Source organism: Pinus tabuliformis, chromosome 9 (genome assembly GCF_031772625.1).
Source record: "Pinus tabuliformis cultivar Carrire ecotype Pingquan chromosome 9, CPIR1, whole genome shotgun sequence".
In the NCBI taxonomy this organism is placed as follows: domain Eukaryota; kingdom Viridiplantae; phylum Streptophyta; class Pinopsida; order Pinales; family Pinaceae; genus Pinus; species Pinus tabuliformis.
In genome coordinates, this window is record NC_142307.1 from 745,949 (window position 1) to 771,461 (window position 25,513).

The window sequence follows — 25,513 nt, forward strand, 5'->3', positions numbered from 1 at the left end:
ATGTCCAACAGGCATAGTTGCACCCATAGGTCTTCCCTGCAGGCGGTTGGGAGATTATAGTCGCACCCTTAAAGATGTTATGCAAGCGACTGAGGGTTCCCAGTTGCTCTCTGAAGCACTGTAAGTGAGCAACTGTGGTTGAATCTACCCAAAACTATCTTCGTGCCTCGGTCACACCCTTGAGCTTGCTTCCGTGGAACTGGGAGGCTACAGTCGCCCTTGTAGGCTTTCTTTCGTGTCGCTGAAGCTTAGAGTAAGAGAAAAATCTCTCACCTCAAATCATAACTTTGTTGCAGATCATCAATGTTAGATATTTGTCTATTCAAGCCCATAAATCATACTTTAATAGTAAATGCAAATGCCAATAGGAGAAGGGATCTTATGGAGAGGTTCTCCCTCTGAATGTAAATCCACTTCAGTGATCTTTATTCATGCCATAAACTTGTCTATAATGCTATCATGCATCAACAAATCTGTTAGATCATAAAATCAGACCATATCTCGTATTCATCATGGTTATATTAAGTTATCATCAGCGACTTCATCATGACATCAATTTGTCATCAAGGGTTGTTGTCAAAGAGCTAATAGGAGAAGAGTTCAAGAATCATGATCACAAGCATTACTTCTTTGTCACATAACTCAATCCATTAAGTTAGGGCATTCAATTTTACCATATGCCACAATCACTAAGCACATCAAAACATAATCATGGTCAACAAAAGATCTTGAGTATCAGTCTCATTGTTATACTTCTATCATCATGGCTGCCATGCATTTCACAAACAAATAATGTCAAGTTACCATCTACTAGAATCAAGGTGCTAACCTTCTTTATGGGATCAAGATATCCAAAATGATAGATGTTAGCCAAACATCAAGTATGCCACTATATCAAAGATCAACATTAAGTAGCCTCATAGAATCAAGAAGTTCATTATGTAAGAAGGTAAGATACTTGTTCAATATCAAGTGCACCATTTCATCATAAGAACCATGAATCCAAATTACTTTCATATGCATGCATGAACCATTTGAGAAAGAGACATTCTCATCATACCTTAGGGCTTGCTAATATTACAGCTGAAACATAACATTGAAACAATATACCATGCATACCTTGTAGTATTCAAATACTTGTGCACATTTTCATTTGACATAGGCAGCTTGTAGCACTTAGTCATCTTTTCATCAGGTGCCTCTTTACCTTTTCCAACTCTAGCTTTTCTTTCCTGCATCTCAAATGATCCTCTTATTACATCTTTATCAAGGAGGTTAGAAACATCCAATTACTCAAATATGCATGCAGGAAACATAAGTAATGATCAAAACAATTATTAGATCTATAAGTCTAAACAAAAGTAAAGACATAAAGGAGCATCATAAGTCAAGAAATACTTATCTTCACATTGACCATGCAAGGTTTCATCTCAAATCTTTGCCATAAATCGAGGTTTCTCTCAAACTATAACTTCATAATATCCATCAAACCCTAATATACAAATCACCTAAGGTTTTCTTCAATCCCTAGAATTCTTTTAGGTCTCCTCCATCTTCTCTTTCTTCCATCAAAGGTGTCTCCATGGGGGTGACCTCCATGACTTTTCTTCAACCTAGCTCTGATTCTGTTATGAAACCAGCTCACAAAAAGATAGAAAAGATAGATGAACGCTTTATAAATTAGCCTCTTCGAGGGGGCAACCTCCTTTACATTACACAAATGAACATTTTTGGATGATACAAATGACAAGACCTCCTTTCTATATATAGGAGTCTAAGGGGTCATAACATAATCAGAGCCGACATAACAATAATAATGTAAGGACACAATAATAACAATAATGGGCTTCTATGGGGCACAATAATAACAATATGGGGACTGCATGGGCACAACAATATAATAAGGGGGTTGTACTAATAACAATAAGGGGTTACACCAGTGTTGCGGGGGAGCGCCCCCCCCCCCCCCTCGCTCCCGCTCCCGATCCGCGCTCCGGGCGGGAGCGACTTGGGAGCGGGTCGGGAGCGCGCTCCCTAAAAAAAATTTCGCTCCCTGCCTTTTCGGGAGCGTTTTGCCTTTTTTGCATTTTTTTTTTTGTAGTAATGTTCGAAATGCAATTTTTTTTGAAAGAAACAAATAGTTTTTGAGTGGGGCAACTTAATGATCAAGTCTAGGCCCTAGTATTGATATGCTATTCATGGTAATGTTAAATTCTTAAAGTAAAAGTGACATTTTCTTTAATTTTCATTTTCATCCTTTTACTTAAATTTTTAACATTACCATGAAATGACTCAGGATGTTTGAGAGTGGTTTCGTCCTCATTGGATTTCATATGGAGAAAGTAGAATTTTAGATTTCATTCAAAATCCAGCAGACTTATCAGTTTTTCAGGATTTCAGGATTGGGGGATTGCAATGTTTCCATTGAATTTTGTCATGTATTAGGGTATGGAACTCATATTTAATCAAGAGTACCAATCCCTCTATGTACCTTGATGTTAGTGACATTGGTTGTCGAACTCCTCTATCATGACCCTTCTAAAAATGTACACATCACTCAAACAAAATCTTGACTTGACATGCTATGCTTTTTCTATCTTATGTTAATGCTTAGAGGGTGATATTAATGACAAAGATCCCTATACAGATACAAAGGTAATGACAAAGATACCTCTGGATATTAATGCTTGGAGGGTGATATTAATGACAAAGATCCTGATTTTGCAACAAGACTAAAAAATTAGACATTTCTCGTGGTGGCAAGAGGCCCAAGCATAAGAAATAGATAATAGATTTACTTCTCTTTTCTAGTTTCTAGTAGCTTTTATAACTATTGACTCTTTCATATTTATTATGATATTTTTTTAAACAATATATGACAATTTAAGTTTGAAGTTGGCAATTATAACTCATTAGTAATGAATTATGAATATGATGCTTCATGAAAGTTGAAAGTTGTTTCATTTCATTTCATTTTATAACATTTTATTTCATGTTAGATATTATTTGTTGTAATGGTTACACTTAGCTTACAAGTACAACTTTGGTGATCAATGATGATAAATGTTATATATTGAATTTTGAAAGCTTGAAACTTTAAGATTGATGAATCATGAGACTCAATATGTTGTATGTTACTATGTTACTAACTTGCGGACGTGGTTGATGAAGATTATAACTTCTAGATGATTGTTGTTATATGGTTCAATCTATGTTTTTTATGTTTTTTATATCTAATTCATCATTCTACATGTTTTTGTTGACATATATGTATCAAAAATTAAAAAATATAAAATATATATATTTTTAAAAAATCGCTCCGGGATTCGCTCCCAAACCGGGAGCTTCTGAAAATGGTCGCTCCCGCTCCCGCTTCCACTCCCGCTCCCCGCTTCCGCTCCCGCTCCCAAGTAACATTGGGTTACACTATAGTATAGGGACCTAACATGCCCCTCTCCTTCAAAAAGTGTTGTCCTCAATGCTTGAGTAGTTCTTGATGCTTCTGTATAAAATTCTTGTCCTCCCATGTGGAATCCTTAGCGAGTAAGTTCTTCTACTTTATGAGATACTTTGAAATTGATCGATTTCGTAGCTGTTGGGTTCTTGTTTTTGTGACTGCTCCAGGCTCCAATATGATTTTTCCTTCCTCGTCAAGTTCTGGCAATATTGTTTGCACTGAGATCTTCTGCAACTTTTGAATGAGTGGCCACACTTCTTCGTCCTTCTTCCATTCATCCATTTCTTCGTTTATCCAATCTGGTTGGATAATATAAATTGCACAAAGCAATGCTTCCACATCTTCATCCTTTCTTGAGAGTGCATTTGCCACAACATTTTGTTTCCCTTTTTTGTAGATGATTTTAAAGTCATAACCCAACATCTTCATGACCCATTTTTGTTGCTCTTCAGAGGATAATTTTTGTTCTAAAAAGTATTTAAGACTATCATGATCCGTTTTTACCTTGAAGTGTCTTCCCATTAGGTAGGGTCTCCATTTCTTAAGCGCATGTAGTATTGCCAACATTTTCTTCTCATAAATAGCTTTGTGTAAATACTTTCCTTTGATTGGATGACTTTCGAAAGCAATGGGTCTTTCATCTTGCATTAAAATAGCACCAATTCCATTTCCTGAAGCATCACATTCCATAATAAAGGTTTTTGTGAAGTCCGGCGTAGCTAAGACTGGTGCTTGGCACATTTCCTCTTTAAGATGTTCGAAGGCCTTTGTTGCTTCTGGAGTCCATGAAAATGCATTTTTCTTCAATAATATTGTTAGAGGTGCTGCTATTCTCCCATAATTCTTAACAAACTTGCGATAATACCCTGTCAACCCGAGAAATCCTCGCAGATCCTTTATGGATGTGGGGATTTTCCATTCCTTAATGGCTTTAATTTGGCTAGGGTCTACCTTAACACCTTCATGAGATACAATATGACCCAGAGATTCCACCTCTTGTACTCCAAAGAAACATTTGGAGCTTTTTGCATATAATTGTTTCTCCTCCAATAGTTTGAGCACCCTGTCAACATGTTGAACATGATCCTTCCAAGACTTTATGTAGATTAGTATATCATCAAAAAATACTAGCACAAATTTTCTAAGGGTGGGTTTGAAAATGGAATTCAGCAAACCTTGAAATGTAGAAGGTGCATTTGTAAGGCCAAAAGGCATGACCAAAAATTCATAATGACCCTCATGAGTTCTAAATGCTGTTTTCAGAATGTCTTTAGTCTTCATTATGATTTGATGATATCGTGAACGAAGATCCAACTTGGTGAAGTAAATTGATCCATGCAATTCATCCAATAATTCATCAATGATAGGAATGGGAAATTTATCTTTAATAGTGAGCTTGTTGAGCTCCCTATAATCCGGACACATGCGCCATGACCCATCCTTCTTGTGCATCAATACTACTGGAGCAGAGAAAGAACTTTGATTAGGTTGAATTATACCAACCTCTAGCATTTCTGCAACCATACGTTCAATTTCACTCTTTTGGGCATAGGGATATCTGTAAGGCCTGATGTTTGGAGGAACACTTCCTGGAATGAAATGAATAGAATGATCATGATCATGAATAGGTGGGAGGCCTTTGGGAGTCTCCAATACCTTGGAATGATTGTCCAAGACTTTTTGGAGATCTGGAGAAATAGATGATTTCAATGTGGGAACCTCTAGCGAACATAATTGTGCAATTATGCCTCATTTTTCTTTCTTTAGAAGCTTTGTCAGTTTGTTAGAGCTGATTATCTTTCCTGATTTCCCTGTGATAGCCCTTAATTCAACTTCCTTTCCTTCCGAAGAAAATTTCATGAAAATGGCATATGACATTATATTAGATTTCTCTCTTTTCCAGTGATTTTCCACTAATGGAATGAACTCTTTTCCTTAAGGGTGATGCCTCATATCATTTACCTTGTTAATGGGCTATTGTACCCAGGGATTGTAGCCATTGGACTCCTAGTACAACATCAACACCACCCATTGGAATGGAAAGCATTAGGCTATTCAATACATATTTTCCCCTGGATAACTTGATATTATGGCACTTTTGAGAGCAATTTATGGCTCCTCCACTTGCAACTATCACTTGACACTCTGGTGCTCGATATAGGAAGCAATTCAATTCCTTGGCTATCTTACAATGAATAAAATTATGCGTACTGCCCGAATCAATAAATACTAGTACCTTTATCTTCTTGATATGTCCTTCTATCTTGATAGTTTGAGGAGTGGTAATTCCGGCCAATGCATTACAAGATATGGTCGGATTCATTTTTTCTTTCTCGATGTGATCTTTCACTTCTTGAACCTTTTTCTTCTTGATATGTTCTTCTATCTTGAGAGTTTGAGGAGTGGTAATTCTTTCTAATGCTTTACAAGATATGTTCGGATTCATTTCTTCTTTCTTTGGGGTTGGTTCCTGGTGTATATCTTCTTTTTTTAATGTTTCTTGATCCTTTTCTTCCTCCTCTTCACAATTTATGTAAAATAATTTCTTTTCAGCACACTTATGACCTTTAGTGTATTTGCTATCACAAATGTAACAAAGTCCTTTTTCTCTTTTTTCTTCCAATTGTTGTCATGTAAACCTTGTAGGTTGTGGAAGGCTAGAAGAAAAAACAATTCCATCTTGTGAGTGGTAGGATTCCTTGTTTCCATAATTCTCTTTCAATTTTTCTTGCCAACCTGAATGCCTTCTCCAATGAATCAGGTTCCCAAAGACTAACCTCATGTTGAATGTTATCCTTTAAAGTCTCTATGAAGACATCAATCCTTTTCTTCTCTGGAATATCATTTACCCTTATATTCAATTTTTTGAAATCCTCAATGTGCTCTGCCATTGAACCCTTTTATTTGAGATTTATCAATTGGCTAAAGAAGGCGTTACTCTTTGTATACTCATAATGTGCTATCATATCTTCCGTGAAAATTGACCAAGTGACAAGTGCTTTACGAGCACACATCACTTTATACCATAAAAATTGATCCGGTTCTAAATATGAAGATGCAATACGTACCTTTTGTAACAGTTGCACCTCATGTAGATCAAAATATTGCTCCATCTGTACCTTGCCATCAAACTTCCTCATATTGCCTTTTCTTGATTTTAGGAGCTCGATCTTGAAACGACTGTAACTCTGTAGTTTTGGATTTTCCAGTTTTGAAATCGCGACCTGTAGTATCCCTTTGCGTCCTTTTTCCAATGCCACTAGTCTGATTGAAATTGGATTCTCCAAGAAAGAGTTATGCACAATCTCCCAAGATGACCTAATTATATACCTTTTTAGAAGAGAGAAATTGTATGAAGTGCCACGTGTCATTGTTTTGACCTTCGGATGTGAAAAATCTAAACATGAAACTATAGTCCGTCCTCTTTCTGTAACTTCTTATGAAATTTCAATTTGATGCTCAGAGAGAAAGTTATGACGATTTTCCCAAGGTCACCTGTTTAAGGTGTAATTCGGGAGTCTGCAAGAACTCTAACTTCCTCAGATCATATATCCAAAAATTTAGCGAGACAAGATCTGAAATTTGGACTCAAGGTTCAGACCGCAATCTTCTATATATAGGAGTCTAAGGGGTCATAATATAATCAGAGCCGACATAACAATAATAATGTAAGGTCACAATAATAACAATAATGGGCTTCTATGGGGCACAATAATAAGAATATGGGGACTACATGGGCACAACAATATAATAAGGGGGTTGTACTAATAACAATAAGGGGTTACACTAGTAGTATAGGGACCTAATAGATTCCATGTTAACTTTTTATAGGACTATATTGTTCTTTGCTTTGATAATTGCATTTCTTCATTAACACATTAAGTTCACCCCATAACATCATAACATTATTAAGATTTACATCATTATTCAACAACATATGCAACTATATAGAAAGAACAATATCATCATCATTAATGCAGCGAAACATAAAGGAACAATATAAGAAAAACATTCACACATAGAGACACCAAAATTGGTCGGAGACCAGGGCAAAACCCATTATGGGGAAAACCCTTCCAAATTCTTCTTCCTAATAGATCGTCTCAAATGATTCAGTGAAAGAGAGTACAATGATCCATATCTTCATCTATGCAACTAACCAACAAAACAACTACAATATCCATGAAATGAACCCAACAACGTATATACTCAAAAATCTGATTTTGAAGTCTGTAATGAATTGTCATTGTCTGTAGTCAACAACTGAACCCTGTAGTCACTGAGCGAAACCTTCAGAAGACTAAGATTACATCTTGTGGTTCTTGGTCGCATGGAGGAGGAACTATGCGAGCGACTATGGTTGCCTAGTCGCTCCCTTAAGCTCGACAAGTGAGCCAGTGGGGTCAGATCTGGACTGCAGAAACCCTAACTCCCATTCACATTCATAGGGAGTTGTTTGTGTGATTGGAAGGCTCTAGTCGCACACATGAGCCTCTGTGAGAGCGACTGTAGTCGGATCCATCCTGTGTTGTGCCTGCGATTGTGGCCCAAAACCCTAGATCTGAAGTGTGAGCTTTGGACGCTACAATTTCAGCTCAGAGCGAACCTGCCTGCAGACTAGCCTCAAACTTGTGCAAGCCAAAAACAAGATAGAAGAGTGTCTCATGGTTGTCTAAATGAGGTAGAGGGCACTTTTATTTATAACTTTTCAAGGTGGTCCACTTTGCTTTAGGGCCAACGTTATCAAATATGCACGTGTGGGCTTTTCTTCATAAGTATACTTTCCCTTATCCGATTTGAGTGACCTTCGGGTTTTTTTTGGTCCTCTCGAAATGAGGAATTCAATGCAATCATTATCTCCTCAAGTGAGCTGTCCAAAGTGGAATTTGACCACAGTTGCATATTTTTAACAGTTCTAAAATTTCGGGCTTGCAGTAGGCGCCCTTCTCCACATAAATTACAGTCCACACGTGTGAGCTGTCACTAGGTCAAAGATTCGGTCAAACTTGGAATATTCTTCTTGCTTTTGACTTTGTCCTTCTCTCTCGTTTGACTTGCTTTGACTCCTCTTCTTCGCCGGTTTCAGATGTATTCTTGATGATTGAAATTGATGAGCTCCAATAGGGTCAATCTTGTTTCTAAAATATAGCTGTCCAGGAGGTCGAATGGGTGGCTCATGGAGGCCCAAGCCGATTTGTTCCCAAGGAGGGCCGACTTGACAATTTTGGTGGAATTTGATTCAATATAAAATTCAATTTTTTTTTTTCTTACAAATGTCCAAATGGGACATGACTCAAGTACATGTTCTTTGACTCAATGATTTCTTTTTGACTCTTTTTGACTCTATGAGCATGCAAAACATGCTTTGACCAAAATAGTAATGATAATGAATATGATAAATATATCAATGATAAAATTATATTACATTATGAAGACCGACACTAGTTACATTTTCAACAAAAACTACTCGAAAATAAGTTCACTTGTATTTTAACATTCAAAAATTAAATTTGCAGTAGAAACAAAATAGTGAAATCAATCACACTACAGCAGAATTTTTTTCTCGGAACATTCTTCCTTCACTTTATATTGTTGAAATTCTATGACAAGTGCAGTAGAATACATTTTTCCACCAGGTAATTACTTCCTAATGATTTACAAACAGTGTTTTATGCCACTACTATTATTGAATAATTATATTCAGAAATTATCAACACTAAATGCAGCATAAATAGTGAAGATCATAGAAAGACAGCCATACACAATAGAGACAATAATTTTACCTTGGGAAACCCAACTTTGGGAGAAAACCCAACAACTTTTCTTGAGGAGAAATTGTGTTTTCAACAAGGTTTACAAATCAAAATTTGTCTAGAAATATGTGCCAAGTTACAGGACAAATCACCAGTCAAACCTAGTCAAAACTCATGCTAGTCGACTCCGGTCAAATCTGTCAGAAGTCACTTCTGAACTTGGCAGTCAAACTGGCTGTAGAAATTTCAGTCAACTTTGGTCAAACCAGCAGTCCAACTGCAGTACGAATTTCAGTCAAACTACAGTCAATACCCTTGGTCAAACTCAAGTCAAACCCTTCTGAAATTTGCTGGTCAAACCCTTCTGAAATTTGCTGGTCAAACCCTTCTGAAATTCCTTGGTCAAACTTTTCTGAAATTCGCTGGTCAATCACATGTGTGGACTTCAAGGGCTAAAGAAGAATAATAAAGAGAGAGAAGATAAACTCCAATACAGATTTCTCCTTTGTGCTCAGACTTGCTCTTGTCTTCGTGTCTCAAAATGAGATGTCATGCCTGGCCTATTTATACATGTCTGTGAAATGCCAAAGGCTGTGACCCTTCCAGGGCCAACTTGACCTTCCTGGGCTGACTTGTCATTACTAAGAAAAAAATTAAATTGTATTTTGCATCTAGGGCTGACTTGAATACCTCTTGATGCTACAAAAATCAACATATATTACTCAGGAAAATTAGGGCCTAGACTGAAAAAGAATGCACAAAATAATTACAGCTGTTGGAACTTGGAAATTTGCCCCTGGAAATTTGGCCCACTAGAATTCTGCCCTCTTGGAAGATTTCGGCCTTGGAGAATTGGGCCTCTCTCATCAGCAAACTCTGCTCCTTCTTCTCATCTCGTACGACACCTTGCGCACTTGAGAAAATTGACCTTGGCAATTTGGGCCCAGATAAAATTTGATGATGCACACTAATTCATTGATCAAATACAATTACATATATACATGAAGTGTTGTCTCAAGATAGGTAAACTAACTTGGACACACAATCACTTGGTTGAGAGAATATCTCAACCACACACCAATCTAGGAAACATCTAGATCTTAACAACTCCTAAGGAATAGGAACAAACTCCTTTACATAGAAAGAGTCACAACTGAGACAAGTAGGAATTAAATTTCCAAGTCACCCCCTTAATGACTACTTGTCTCAATCTCAATATGCAAAGTCTAGTTGTGGTCAAACATGACAAAAGAATATGTCAACGTCCATATAAAGGAACAACCATCTATTGAAATGCATGGTTGCCCAACCGCTGCAACTGTCAGTCTACTAGGATGCCCTTTGCATACATGGTTCTGTCAACCATTATAACTACATACTTGTACCTGTACCCGTAAATCCCCCTCCATCATCATCATTGTGGGTTTTCTCGGATTACCCTAAACCATGCCCAGGGTTTTCTCGGCTCACCCTCAACCATGCCTACAGGAATCCTTGTCCACTTCACTCTCACACGTGGTTTTTGGCTTACCACAAACCGACACTGCAAAGTGGTTTCCAGCTTACCACAAACCTACAAGTGGTTTTTGGCTTACCACAAACCTGCACTTACATAGTGGTTTATGGCTGACCACAAACCTACAATTACAAAGTGGTTTTAAGATTACCATGAACTTTATGGGGGTACACATGCCTCATCGGGCTTTCATTACACACTCCAACTCTTGGAGTTAACAGGGACATACTTTACAAAGACTACTACAAAACATCCCAGACTTGCTTGCTATTAAATGTTTGTGACACGTAATACACCATCGTCATGAGTCTATTCCACAAACTTACACAAACTTTAACTTAGTTGTCCATCATCCTCTAATCTCTGATGTAGCTCCTTTGATGCCATCTTCAGTGTCATGTGTTCATCATATCCTGCAAATTTGTGTATTATTGGAATGAACAGTTCCAACACACACACATAATTGTGACAATAGTTGGTTAGACCAATGTCACTTCAATGACAATCCGAAATACCATGACACGACATACTAATACACAAAAATAGAATGCACTGCAAACTTAAATGCTGCAACAACTTGCAAAACGAATGGCTGCAAAACCAGAGAATTAAATTCATTGGGACAATAGCAGAAGTTTCTACTGTCGAGTGATGACACAACTCAAAGAAGCGCCCACTGAATGAATGCAAATACTGTAGAACCTATCACAATCATGAGTAAATTGAGAAACATAAGCGTCAAAGATGGCATCTTAATCGTTTGTGAATGTGTTCTCCACGCCCTCTGGAGTCATCGGGTGCAAAATCTGAAACAGCCCTCTTTGAATCGACTGAATACCCACCTCACAATCACCTCACAATCTTCGCCTCTTACCATTCTGACAAGAATACTTGTTGCCGACACCGAAAGGTGTTTTCCAACAGCTCTTAAATAATGTTCTCCAACAACAATACCAGCGGCTCTTTGCAGCAATTAGAGAGAAAAATAAATTCCAGACACCAACTCAACTTGATTCCTCTTGAATCAACTCCACAAGAAGTTTAATAATCCAATGGACAAACAAAAACTAAAACAATACAAATATACTCTCTTATTTCCCTCAGCCCAGAGGGGCCAAGGCCCTAGGACCTTACAGGCTCCGATACTAAGATAAAATTTGATGATGCACACTAATTCAATGATTAAATACAATCACATATATACATGAAGTGTTGTCTCAAGATAGGTAAACTAACTTGGACACACAATCACTTGGTTGAGAGAATATCTCAACCACACACCAATCTAGGAAACATCTAGATCTTAACAACTCTTAAGGAATAGGAATAAACTCCTTTACATAGAAAGTGTCACAACTGAGACAAGTAGTAATTAAATTTCCAAGTGGCCCTCCCCCAAAACTTGGCTCTCCTCTTCAGCAATTTGGCTTCTCTCCTAGATTCATCCTCCCTGAAATTTGCTCCTGAAATTTCCTTTCTGCAATCTTTTTTGGTTCTCTTCAGTCCTGGAGTCTCTCACTAATGTAATGTGTCTTCATCCTCTCCCATACGTTCTATTTATAATATCCCCAGGGGCAAATCCCTAATCCCCAAAGTGATAGACAGCTATGATTAAATCCCAGTTTTTAGATCAACGGTAGAGATTAGATTTAAGTCATTTAAATAATTTAGTATCTATCCTTAGATAAACATTAGCCCAAAGTCAACATTAATTAAATAATTAATCAATGTACTTTTCTAAGTTAAAATCTTAGGAAGGAGATCATATTAGTTGCTCCTCTCAAACAACCACCTAAAGAGGACTTCTATCTTATCTTATCTTATCTTGCATGCTAGACATAATCCTATGCAGAAGACCTTCCGAAGCTACAAAATCAACAATATTTTGGAAGGATGCAGACCTGCCAGGTAACTAAAAGGAGGCCTCTTTCACCACCATACTTAGACCATATGAATGCTCTGATCAGTCTTTCAAGCTTATGAAAGTGAGGCTTTCTTGGAAGCCAGCAAGAAACATAATACACATGGCTAGCATACAAGATTTGGAAATGATAGTTTTCCAACAATAGGGATATTTTATATATTGCCAAGATGGAAGTTTGGCTTGAAGCTTCTTCAGGCAGCAATCTCATCAAGCAGTTGGAGAAAGCTCAATTCCAAAGGGATGCCAAGATATCTAACACTCTCTCCAGTGCCAAGATGATTCCAATGAGGGATCCATTGTAGGGGAGGATCAGGGGCGATGATTAAAATCCAGACTTTTATTTATTGCTAGGTTCTTTTCATTTTTTATGCTCTGAAATCTATTCCAATAGTTCCAAATTTGAAATTGCCTGAACATTTTATTTTCTCCAACTAAATTGTTTGTCTTGAGAACATGCAGTCCTAATATGCTACTTAATCAGTTCTAGTCAGAGTAATTCATAATGTAGAAAATTGTCCTATCTTTTTTGTAATACTCATTCTTGCATGGTACTCTCATGTAACATTTCTTTATATCATTTATCGAACAGGTGCAGCACAATAAAGGTTCATATGAACTTTGGCTTCTCTTTATAAATAGCCGGCTCCAAATGGATCAGAGATTGGAAGCTTACAACTCTGCAATTACGGCATTATGCCAGAATGTAGGTGGTGATGAAAATCATGTTAAATCATCCAGTCCATTTGTCCTGGACATTGTTTTGCAGATGCTTAATTATCTGTCTATGTCAGGCAACACGCATAAAGCCATGACATGGATTGATGAACTCCTTTACTGTTCATCTGAAAATTATGGCAAAGGGCAGTCAGACTTTATCAGCATCTCCACTGTATTGCCATATTTGAGAAAGAAGGATGTTTGTGTACTTATGGTCTGTTGTACGTATTTCAGAGTATATGGAAAGCTTCCTAAAGCTATTTTGGGGCGGCTTGAATTTGAACAGGAATTACCTTTTGATGTTGACTGGCAGAATTGTCAACTTTCAGAAGCATCTAGAGATAGTTCCATGAAATTGATGGACTTTGCAGTTTCTAGTCTCAGTGAATGCTGTTTTCATGATTCTCTCGAGTTGTGGAAGAATGATAAGGATGCTCTTTTAGCAGTGTATGCATTGGTTGTTAACCATGTTAAATTTGTGTCAGCATTTGAAGGATTGACCAGTGCACGCGACCTCTGTCGCCATTATAGGAAGCTCTACCCTACCTGTGTTGAACTTGTTCCTGTCTATTCTTGCATTGAATCACACTGTGGAGGTGACACAGCAAGCATCAGTGTCTTTCAAGAATCATTATTTAACTGGCCAGACAACAAACCTGGTATCCAGCGACTTTGGAATCTGTTTGTCCATTATGCTTTAGATTCAAAAGGTGTTGATTTTGCAAAGGATTTAAGTAACCAATGGTTTTGTTATATGGACCAAAAAAAAATGCTAGACAGCATTATTTCCTTAAAGGGCGCAGGTTATCATATGTTCTATCCTTCAGAGCATGCAGAGGATAAGCAAGGAGCAGATGAATCTAAGGACAGGAGGAAAGGGGCTCATCATTTTTTGGCAAGAACAGACATGGATCAGAAATGTTGGTCTAAGGAATTGATGTTTGGCCTATTAAATCTTGCAAGGCATAGATTGCTGAATAATGATGCAAAAGAAGCTCAGACTTTTGCAGACCAAGCACTGAAGATAGCTTCAGATGACAGAGATGTCAAGCATTGCATTAGAGAATATGCAGCACTAGTTGTCTTGGGTTCTCCTGAAGGTCTTGAAACAATAAAGAATGGTTTTGATACCAGGATGCTGCAAGTACTTGATAAGTGCTTCCAAGAATCTCAATTATTTCCTGTTGCTAAGCCATTATCACGAGCTTTCTCTGAGAAGATCAAGAAGCCAAAAATTCGCCTTTTTATTGACAATCTCTTAGGTCCTATTCCTCTAGATTCTTCACTCTTGAACTCAATTATAGAGACTTGGTATGGGCCATCTCTTCTACCCCGAAAGTTTGGTGCGTTGAAGGATTTAGTAGATTTTGTTGAAGGTCTTTTGGAACTTGCACCTGCTAATCTTAACTTGGTTCTCTCCATATCTAGGTTGATAGGTCAAAGGTACAATTCCCAGAGCATGTCTTCCATGGCTGCTGTTCTTTGGGCAAGTTCACTTTTGATCAACTGTATATTTCAGTCCTTTCCTATAGCCCCTGAAGACACCTGGATAGAAGTAGGAAATTTTCTAGAGCTTCTAGATATTGACATTATCCTTGAAGAGTTTTACCAGAAAGCTTTGTCTGTCCATCCTTTCTCTGTTACTTTGTGGCATTCATTCTTTAACTTCCGTCAGCATACTGACAATTTAGGAGGAGTTGTGGAAGCTGCAAAGCAGCGGGGTATTGTTATTGATTAAATGTAATTCTTCAAGTTCAACTGAAATAGTACAGGTTTTCTTAGTGCACCTCATTCCTGAAATCAGAGGGGGTGTGTAGAAGTGGAGATTGCTTCCAATGATTTTGCTGAGATTGAATTGACGTATTGGTTGAAGCCTCTTGACCTGGGAGTGGATAAAATATCGTCTTTACATTTTATTTCTTTGGGACATTGAGTGAAGAAAGAAGGTTGGTAAGAAGGTTGTATATTTTGTTTTATATAGGAATGGAGATGCCGTGTTTCATCATCACTGTTCTAGCTTGCTTGTTAGAACTACTGGAACAAAAACAAATTGTAAGGCAATTTTCATTATCTCCTGTTCTTTTTCTAGATATGATTATGGTGGTGCTTCTGAGATTCTTTTAAGCAGTATGTAATCTCAGGAATGTTTATGTTGTACGAGGAAATCTCTGGGAATTCATGTACAGCTTTAGCCTGTGGCACTCCAAGAAAATTCTATTAGGTCAGTATTGATTTCTCTTCTTTTGCTACAAGTATATTTCTCCTTATAGAGTTTCTGATTCTACTAAATGGTTTAAGGTTTACCTGGTTGGGCTCACCCCAAATAGGCTTTTGATTTTTGATTTTCATCTTTCAATTTACAATGTTCCTAGATGCTCTAGGCACTCTTCCAATGCTTTTATTGCTTGTACTTCATAGTTTCACTGAGCTTCTTTGGTCACTCATGGTCATCAGTATAATTTTATTTCGGATAACATTTCTATGCTGGAAATCTTTCTTTTTAAAACATCTGAATTTACTGATTTTCCATCCATGTATGTTGCAGGTGAGTTTTAATCTTCCCTTGGGATATTTAAGGTTTGGATAATTTTGGTGCAGTTGTACTTAAGTTTCCTTCCATGAACTCTATATTATGTCTTAGTAATCATAATTTTGTTTTCTACCTATCCACTCTTCTTTGTATTATTGATGAACTGAGTCATTTTCGAGTTGTTCTTGATTTCTACTTGAGTTTTTCTCAGGGACTCTGTGCTGTTCATCAAGCTGTTACGCTAGAGGATTTTCTACACTTGCATATTCTTGGGCAGATTCCCTGAAGCTGCCAGCTCATCTGGTGTTTCCCTGGCAAAGCTGGGATTGTAAATACTAATGCAAGTCTTTATTGCATTTTTTGTAAATATCTGCCCATGCTGAGAATTGTGACCAAGTGATGATGTGTATGATAGCAATCGCCAGTCATTGCCAGCAGGCTATGTTGTTTTTGCAGGCAAGCAGGTAGTTGTACTATTTTAAAAAAAATTGTTAGTTTTATATGGTGATGCTCTGCAAGTCCTATTTTCACTGCTCTTAGAGCAATGATGGCAGGTCAAATTAGCTTTACAGGGAAAGGCAGTTCTGAACACGACTGTAGAGAATACAGGGATTCATATTTAACATGTAACCATTTTTCTAATAAAAGTTTATTTCAACATGGCACTCTTGAATACTTTAACAGACAAAGAATGATGATTGAAATTGTACGTTCAGGAGTATTTTAGTGGTAACTTACTACTAAACTTGCTATATGATTTTATCATATTGATTGTACTTTGGTAGTTCCACATTTTTATCATTTAAGGCTTGTGCATCATATAATATTGTGCTAGTGCATGCAGTTCTTCTGAAAGGGCATAATTTTGGGAACCATGAGATTGAGAATTGTGTGTGGATGATTGAAGAGTCAAGACCACTATGTTGTATCAGGTTTCATGCAAAATCATTTGCTTTTAATAAAATTAAGTAGGTGTGGATTTATCAAGTACAATGATACATCATAAAATTGTAATGTGACTTGTGACTATTGTGGTATGTTACTGGTATATTTGAATGTTACATGTTCATCACTAAGGATGCCACAAGGGATATGCCCTTGTGATAGGCCATGTTAAATATATTGGGCTATAGTATATACCTAGTTAGTTAACCTAGACTTATCCACCCCTATAAAGGAATACATAAACAGGAACACCTATCTCTAAGGAGGCAAGAAGACTAATAAACTTTTTGTTTATTAACAATTATTTCTTGAGTGCTTAAAAAAATGAAAGCAGTAGTCTCCAATAGTTGCACTTCTCCAGTTGATTATGCAATGCTAATGAAAAAGCATGGACAAAATGAAAGTAAAATCCCGTGGTTTTCTTCTTATATTACTGAATGGAAATTCCAAGACCAACCCAACGATCATAGCTGAATATGGTTTGTTGTGTATATCAGAAAAAATATGGATGAGAACATAGCAAGCTTAATATGTAGAAGGGTTGTTTCACACATACAGATTAATTAAAGGCAATGCAGGGTTTTCTTCTTGACCAGGCAAGATCTGTACATGTCGACCTATTTAATCTACTGTAACAGCCTTATACGCAGATATTACTATAGCAGTCTTTAAACTTTATATGCAGATGTTCGGAGACAATAAGATATGTGATTGCTCTTAGGCCTGCGACAGTTTCACCTGTTTGCACTGAAACAGCTTGAAAGGTGATATGTCTGCACTAAAATGAGGTGGTTGAAGAAAATGAAGACACATTTGTGAAAACTTCCTGCGTGTGAGAAAGATGTAGTTATGGATTTCAAAGATGGGAAGAAGTGATTTACCCAGCAATGTTGAGGTTTCTTCTTCACCCTTTGCATTGTCAGAGACCGAATCTTGCAAGAACTGAATGGGCTAGGATTTAGAGAATATGGAGTTTAGTTTTGTTTGCAACAATCTAAGAACAGTGGTGACAGTACCGTAAGTGTGTGGAGAACCCCCAAAACAATATTATTCTGTGGTTGTATCATCACATGTGGGTACAGATTGTAAGACAAATGGAACAGAGATTTTGGACCTGATGTTGATCAGCTTTTTGCTGGAAAAAGGAGCTAAAAAATTACAGCCAAGAATTCTGACAAATGTTATTATTGGAAAGACCAATCTGCCCTTTATGTAGGTTGAAAATGTGGAATTTGTAAATGTGTTGTTCAGCTAAAATATAAGACTTTGATATGCTGATACCAGGCTAATGCCAGGAGAGATTGAGACTGGATCCTGAATAATTTGGCTCTGAGCAACCTTGTGGAAGCACTTCTCTGGATGTGAATATTTGTTTGTGTAGTTTCTTTCTCAAATAGAAATTCCTGATAGAAATTTTCATGGAAGCCCAAACTTCATGGGAAGGGCTGGCTTATATGTGAAATTCTAGGATGTCGGGTTAGACCCAACAAGGATATGCATGGAAAGTTTAAATTGACCTGGATAATCACCGAGGCTGTTAGCATGGGGATATTCCTGGTACCAGACAATGAAGGACAATAATATCCATTCAGATGTTAGTTTTGTCATGAATGAGGCCACTTAATTGGGGAGTATAATAAGTGTGCTGAACTGATAAAGACAGCAGAATAAATTGATAGCATGTGGATATTCCTGGTACCAAACAATGAAGGACAATAATATCCATTCAGATAGTTTTGTCATGAAAGGCCATTTAATTGGGGAGTATAATAAGTGTGCTGAACTGATGACAGAAAATAAATTGGGGACAAGCAGATGTTCTAGCAAAAGTTTTTAAAAAGATAATAAAGACAATCATTAAACCCAACACCAATACCATAAGGAGGAAGCATAGGGGACAATGGTCTTGACTTGGAAACAGCAAGGAAACCCCCAATTCTCAAAATTTCAATGTTTGTTTTTAAGTGTGTTTCAGGTTTGTTTTTTTTTTTTGGTTTTTTCTTTTCAATTTAAAAAAAAAAGGAGGAAGAAATTTTCAATATTTTTGCAATTTAAAAAAAAAGTCAATATTTTGAAGTTAGGATTTTCTATATATTTATGTTTCATTAATTAATATTTCAATATACTTCAAATAGTTGTCACTATACAAACAATAATTTTAAATATTAGACAAAAAAATACACATTTTGGGACTTTTTGGTGAAAATGACATGTCAAATAAATATTTTTTATGATAAAAATTGAAAAAAATAAAGTTATAGAAATAACTTTTTGCGAATTTTATGTAAAAAAATAATAATATTCGCACTTTTATTCCCGAAAAATAGTGGTTCACATAAAAATTAAATGAAAATGAGACTATAAAAATACTAAACATATAACAACAATAGTTGAATACTTATTCTTATCATAAAATCTTAAAGTCAAAACATTAAACTTATGAATAGTTCTCAAAATTGAGTTTGATTTCTAAGCATAACTTAAATTTAATCAACAATATCATATAATCCACGCTCATTATCTTCAAGAGTTTCATCATTGTCTTTTTCCTTAGTATTACGTGCTTCTGTTTGGTTATTTTCCTTTCTTGTTAGACCTTCGATGTCTTAAAATATCCTGAAGTATCTCTTTCCAATCATTCCATCTAATGGTGGTTGAGATTCTTTTGCCTTTTTTGCCACATGATTAATTAAAATCCCCTTTCTTTGAACCAACTTTTTGCATTCCACGTGGAAGAACTTCAATAACATTAATCTTTTGTTGAATAAATTGCATTGTAGTGGGAGGTATTTCAATGGCTATGCAATTTCATCCTATTTGTAGGCAACATGTTGGTGTTGTACCTAATCATCAAGTATAAAAGAAATAATTAAGTAAATTAATTAAAAAAAGGGAGATTGAAGTTCAATTTCATATCATAAAACTTGCATGAACTTAAAAAAAATTCCAAAACACAATCTCCCACATTTGAACATAAATCTAAAAGATAATTAATCGATGCTTGTGGCTTTTGATAAATATTAATGATCTTTTCTTTTTCATCTTTATACTCATATGTTAGTTTTCTTATCACACCATCAATCAATATTTGGCTATCACTCTTTCCATCTACTAGATTCAGAAGAATATATTTATACCTATCATTTTTTGTCCAATATGCAACATCTATGAATTCACAATCACTTATAATTGGTTGATCTTTGAGACTAATAATATTTGGCTTTTGTTTGTAACATGAAATAGTAAAAATTCAATAACTTGTAGATAATTGTTTTTTTTTTTAATATTAACAAATAAACATACAATTTCAATGACTTACCATGTAAGTTGCATCCTTGAGTCCGCTTTGCGCTTGAATCTTGATAATATCAATTCAAATTATGTGTAAATGAAATGACACAAATCTCCAAAGTGGTGATGTTGGTGATGTTGTGACTTCTTGAAATCCCATAACCACTTTATTGAAAGCTTGATAATGATAATTAGACTTGCTATCATATCCAATGTTCGAGAAATTGAAACCATGAGGGACACTTGCAATAACTAGGGAATATTCTCTTTTAGGAATGAAATTTGCAATGTCTTCACAATAACTTACTATTATTTGATATTGGATAGTGTCGATCCCATTCCACATGTGATCAAGAGTAGAATCAAGTTCAACATGTTGAAGACACTGCTTTCTTTGCCTTTCCAACTTAATTTTTTGAATACAACTTTTGAAAGTCTCTAGTATTCCATCTGTATTCCTCATTGACATATTTAATGAAATAAACAAATATATGTATAAGTAATAAAATAAAAATATTTTAGAAATAAATATATTAAATTAACATATCCTTTTGAATGCAACAAAAAATTGCTTTAGTGTCATTATAGAACTTGCATATGGATAGTTACGTGTGACATCGTCCCAACTCTCTTCATTCTACATTTTAACCATCTCTTTTTGTATTTTCATATAAACCTTACGAAGTCAAGCTACAAACAGAGTTAGCAACCATGCTGGAAAATAAATTCACATCTCTTGAAGACAAGATCCAAAAACAAAAGGAAAATAAAATAGAACTGTTGACACCTAATCATCAGGATTAGGTGAATATAATGTAAATAAATAATAAGTAATATGAATAGTCATCGGGAGATGAAGTGAACAGACTCTCCCTCATGTATATAATAAAGACCAACCTGAAGGAATGAAATACAAATCAATTTTGCTTTGAGGAGTTAATGCCTGGCCTGACATGGTATCAGAGCCAGGCTCCGAAATTAGTTGTAACTCCCTTCTGCCATTGTCTTGCAGTCTGCGCTCTGTCTGCCATAATTGATTTTGTGCCATTTTGCGCCATTTTTGCCATGCCTCAACGCTGAAAATCTTTTGAATCACTGCGTTGAATGCCTTGAGGCCGTGCTGTTGCATTGAACGCCTTGAGGGAGCGCTGCTGCGAGAGTTTACTGCGTAAATGGTGTGAAACGCTATTGCGTTGATGATACGTGAGCTCTGAGAGCATGGTGTGGATGCCAAGCCCCTAAACATTTCACGAAGAGCAACAGTACCGGGATGACGTCTGTGTGGCTTCTTCACACCACTAGTGGTAGGGGCAGACTTGCGAGCAGCCTTGGTGGCGAGCTACTTCCTGGGAGCCTTTCCTCCCGTGGACTTACGAGCTATCTGCTTGATACAAGCCATGGAGCCAAACTAAACCTTCGTATTAGAATTCGAAATAACAACGTTGGAGTTTCTGGTAGAGCCTCGCCTCCGGACCACGCTAGAGAGAACGGGTTAACGAACAAGAATAATATTAAAGGCGTGGAAATGTTGGTAGCCATCGCGGATATTATATAACGCTGGTAACATTGTATTTATGCTGCCTTTGTGTTTACGCTACTGTCATTGTAACACGGGCATATAAAATGTGTTGAATGCCAATTCCTAAGATATTGTAACGCTGGTCCTATAGTTGAAGTTTTTGGCATATAAAATGTGTTTGCGTTGAAGTTTTTTTGGCATATCATTACATTGTATGTATGCTAGAAGCGCTGCCTTTGTGTATGCGTTGAAGTTTTTTTGGCATGTAAAATGTGTCGAATGCCATGTGTTGAATAAAGTTAAAAAAAAAAAACTAAGTCGTGGGTCAAAGCGTTGTGGCATGAAGTGTTGAATGCATTTACAGTCTTGGGTATTGACATTTGCTGTCGAGTTGAGGTTGCTATCCAGTCATTTCAAAATTCTATTTTTTCCCATTAAGAGTAAAAGTTTTGCAGCAAAAGTTTTGTTACAGTATGCATTCAATCATATCCATTGTGGGAATAGTTCTCACTGGCAAAGAGAACTATCCTGAGTGGTCCCGGATGATAAAACACACCCTCATTTTCAATGAGTTGTGGAAAGGAGTGTGCATTGGAGACGGAGACAAACAGCCAGAACAACGTACATCAGACAAAGAGCTTGCCATTTGGGAAAACAAGAATAGCAAAGCCTATGCATTAATCGCAGCGTTTGTAAGTGAAGAGGTGAGTCACCATATTACGCCATTTTCACTGCTTTCGAAGCCTTACAAAAGCTGAAAGAACTCTATGACTCACATTCTGCACTTGAAGTTGTTCAACTCATGATTAAACTCTTCACTCTTGAACTGCAAAATAATGATCCTCTTGCTCTTGCATCTGAAGTAAAGTCTATAATGCATGATATCCAAGCCACTAAAATTGATTTGGATATTCCTCTTATCGCTTTTATCAAGGTACTTTATCCTACTTACTCCAATTATCTTGAGTCATTGCAAGCAAATGGAAATCTTAAAGACATTACCTTTGACTCTCTTGTGAAAAAATTTGTTGAAAGAGAGAAAGCTTTTGGAAAGAATACAACCCCTGAATCTTCTGAAGACGTTGTGTGCTTTGCTCATAAAGAAAAACATCCTGCTCAAGATTCTTCAAGAGGAAGAGGTGGTTGAAGAGGAAGAAGATGATATTTCAGAGGCAGGGGGGGTAGACACTCTCAAAGAGAAAAGGCAGACTTGCATTGCATACGCTGCAAAAGAAATGGATCACATGATGCCTCTACATGCAAGTTACCATGGGACAAAATTGAGCAGCAAAGAAACCAACAGAAAGGTAAAATTGATGATACAGACAAAGGTAAAGCACCTGAATCGCCTCACTATGTTGTGGCACAATGTAATATTGGAGTAAATGAAGATTTATTTAATACTTCACTTGCTTCTTGGAAAAATGATTGGTTGCTTGATTCACGAGAAACCTGCCACATGACTCATAGAAAAGATTTTTTTGAAGAATTTACTGACAATGTTGATGGAGCAGTATACTTTGCAGACCAATCAAAAATCAAGCCATCAGGGCTTGGCACAATCAGGGTTAAACTGCCTGGTCTTCCAGACTTTCTTCTACATCATGTTCTATATCTCCCATAGCTCAAGAGAAACTTGCTGTCCTTGGTCCACATCCGCCAGCAAGGTCACTCCATTCATATGTTTGATGGCAAGCTTGAGGTAAGAAAAGCATCTGACCACTCACTTGTCATGAGGGGAATAGAAAAAGAAAGGCTTCTCAAGCTGCAAGGAACCTCTGCTCGTGCACAACATTTCTCATACAATTCTCATTATGAAGAAGGTACACTTCCATTAAGTTTATTATGGCATGCTAGATTTGGACATTTGAACTATGACAACCTCCACTTGTTGAAAAAAATGGTGTTACTGGTTTGCCTACAATTCTTAGGAAACTTAAGCAGTGTGATGCTTGCATTCTAGGAAAGCATAGCAAACAGTTTTTTCATGATTCATATTCAAGAGAACATAGAAAACTTGAACTCATTCATTTAGATTTATGTGGTCCAATGCCTATTCCTTTTGCAAATGGAAATAAATATATGATGACATTTATTGATGACTACACCAGAATGTGTTGGGTTTATTTATTGAATAACAAATCTGATGCTTTTCAAACATTCAAGAACTTTCATAAATGGATTGAAAATGATGCACAATCTCATATTGGGTTTATTCGCACTGATAATGGAAAAGAATACACATCAAATGAATTTTAAAACTATCTTCGCCAACATGGGATCAAACATCAAACAACTGTGCCTTATAATCCCCAACAGAATGGTGTAGCTGAAAGAATGAATAGGACAATCTTAAATATGGTACAATCCATGCTCTTCTTCAAAAATGTAAAGATAATGTTTTGGGCTAATGTTGTTCTATGTGCTGCATATATAAAGAATAGATGTCCATCTAATGCTATTAGAAACAAGACTCCATATGAAATGTGGTATGGACATGTTCCTTCTGTAAAGCATCTCAGGGTCTTTGGTTCCACTTGTTATGCCTTGATACCAAAGGTACATAGAAACAAACTTGGTGCTAGAATTCGTAAATGTATCTTCCTGGGGTATTCAAACACTTCCAAAGCATATCATCTCTATGATGAAGTAAATAAAAAGTTTGTTGTATCTAGAGATGTAATTTTTCTTGAATCATCCAAAACTGACAATGTTGTTGAGCGGCAACTTGATCGCTTGGATAGATTCGCAAAAGCAAAATCATTTCAAGAATTTGATAATCAGATTCCACATTTTGAAGGGGTGATTCCTATACTAGATCAACGTGTGGAATCTTCTTTTGAAGAACACTCCCCCCTGCATGAAACTCCAACAACGGATGATGCTTTAAGTGATATGATTGACAGAATTGGGAGACTCAACTTTGATTCAGTCCCAACTCAATCAACGGAGTAGCCTGGACCATCTGAGAAAGGTCCCCCAAAGTGGCTGACAAAGACACTTGAAAGTGTTCATCCTGATGAGGTTGGAAAGAAAGGAACTAGAAATTCAAACCGACAAAATGGAGGTGATGTAGAGGACTCTAATTCACCTGTTGATATGGATGTTTCTTATAATTGTGAATTGAACTTGTCTACAGATTTTGAACCAACTTCCTTCAAAGAAGTTGCTTCTCATGATGAATGGAAAGAAGCGATGCAAAAGGAGCATGATGCCCTCATAAAGAATGGCACTTGGAAGCTGGTTGATCCTCCATTAGGAACCAAACTAATTGGCTGCAAGTGGGTCTACAAGAACAAGTATAAGGCTGATGGATCACTTGACAAGCACAAAGCTAGGATTGTGGCAAAAGGTTTTGCACAGAAGGAAGGGGTCGATTATGAGGAGACTTTTTCCCCCACAGCAAAATGGGCTACCATCCAGAGACTCTTTGCCCTAACAGCTCAGAACGGTTGGAAAGTCCATCAAATGGATGTAAAAACTGCTTTCTTGAATGGAGATCTAAAAGTGAATGTTTTATGTCCCAGCCTGAAGGATTTGCTGTGAAAGGACATGAACACAAAGTATGCAAACTTGTGAAGTCCTTGTATGGCCTCAAACAAGCACCGTGACCCTGGTACGAAAAACTAACTGAGCATCTTCTGAAACTCAATTTCAAACATTATGACCTTGATGATGCAACTTTATTTGTCAAGAAAGTTGGCAAAACAGTTGTATATCTTGTGGTATATGTAGATGATGTTTTGATGACAGGGAACAATGAAAGCTACATTGCATCCATAAAGAAGGAATTAGGAAAAAGTTTTGAAATGACTGATTTGGGCTATGTTCATTACTATCTTGGTATTAAAGTAACCCAAC

General features: G+C 36.7%; 1 protein-coding gene across 3 annotated transcripts in view; it reads left to right on the forward strand.

Annotated features, from left to right (window-relative positions):
* Positions 1–16,578, forward strand: part of LOC149146811 (uncharacterized) — a 178,654-nt gene extending 162,076 nt beyond the window's left edge. For 2 of the 3 annotated variants that reach the window (XM_089439685.1, XM_089439683.1), the window contains exons 10-11: positions 13,240–15,588; positions 16,109–16,578. In XM_089439685.1, the coding sequence (XP_089295811.1) occupies positions 13,240–15,105 (1,866 nt within the window). In that variant the 3' untranslated portion in view covers positions 15,106–15,588; positions 16,109–16,578. Of the gene's footprint in view, positions 1–13,239; positions 15,589–15,912 lie in introns of all 3 variants that reach the window. The other variant, XM_089439684.1, reaches the window with a different exon arrangement.
* The last annotated feature ends 8,935 nt before the right edge of the window (positions 16,579–25,513 follow it).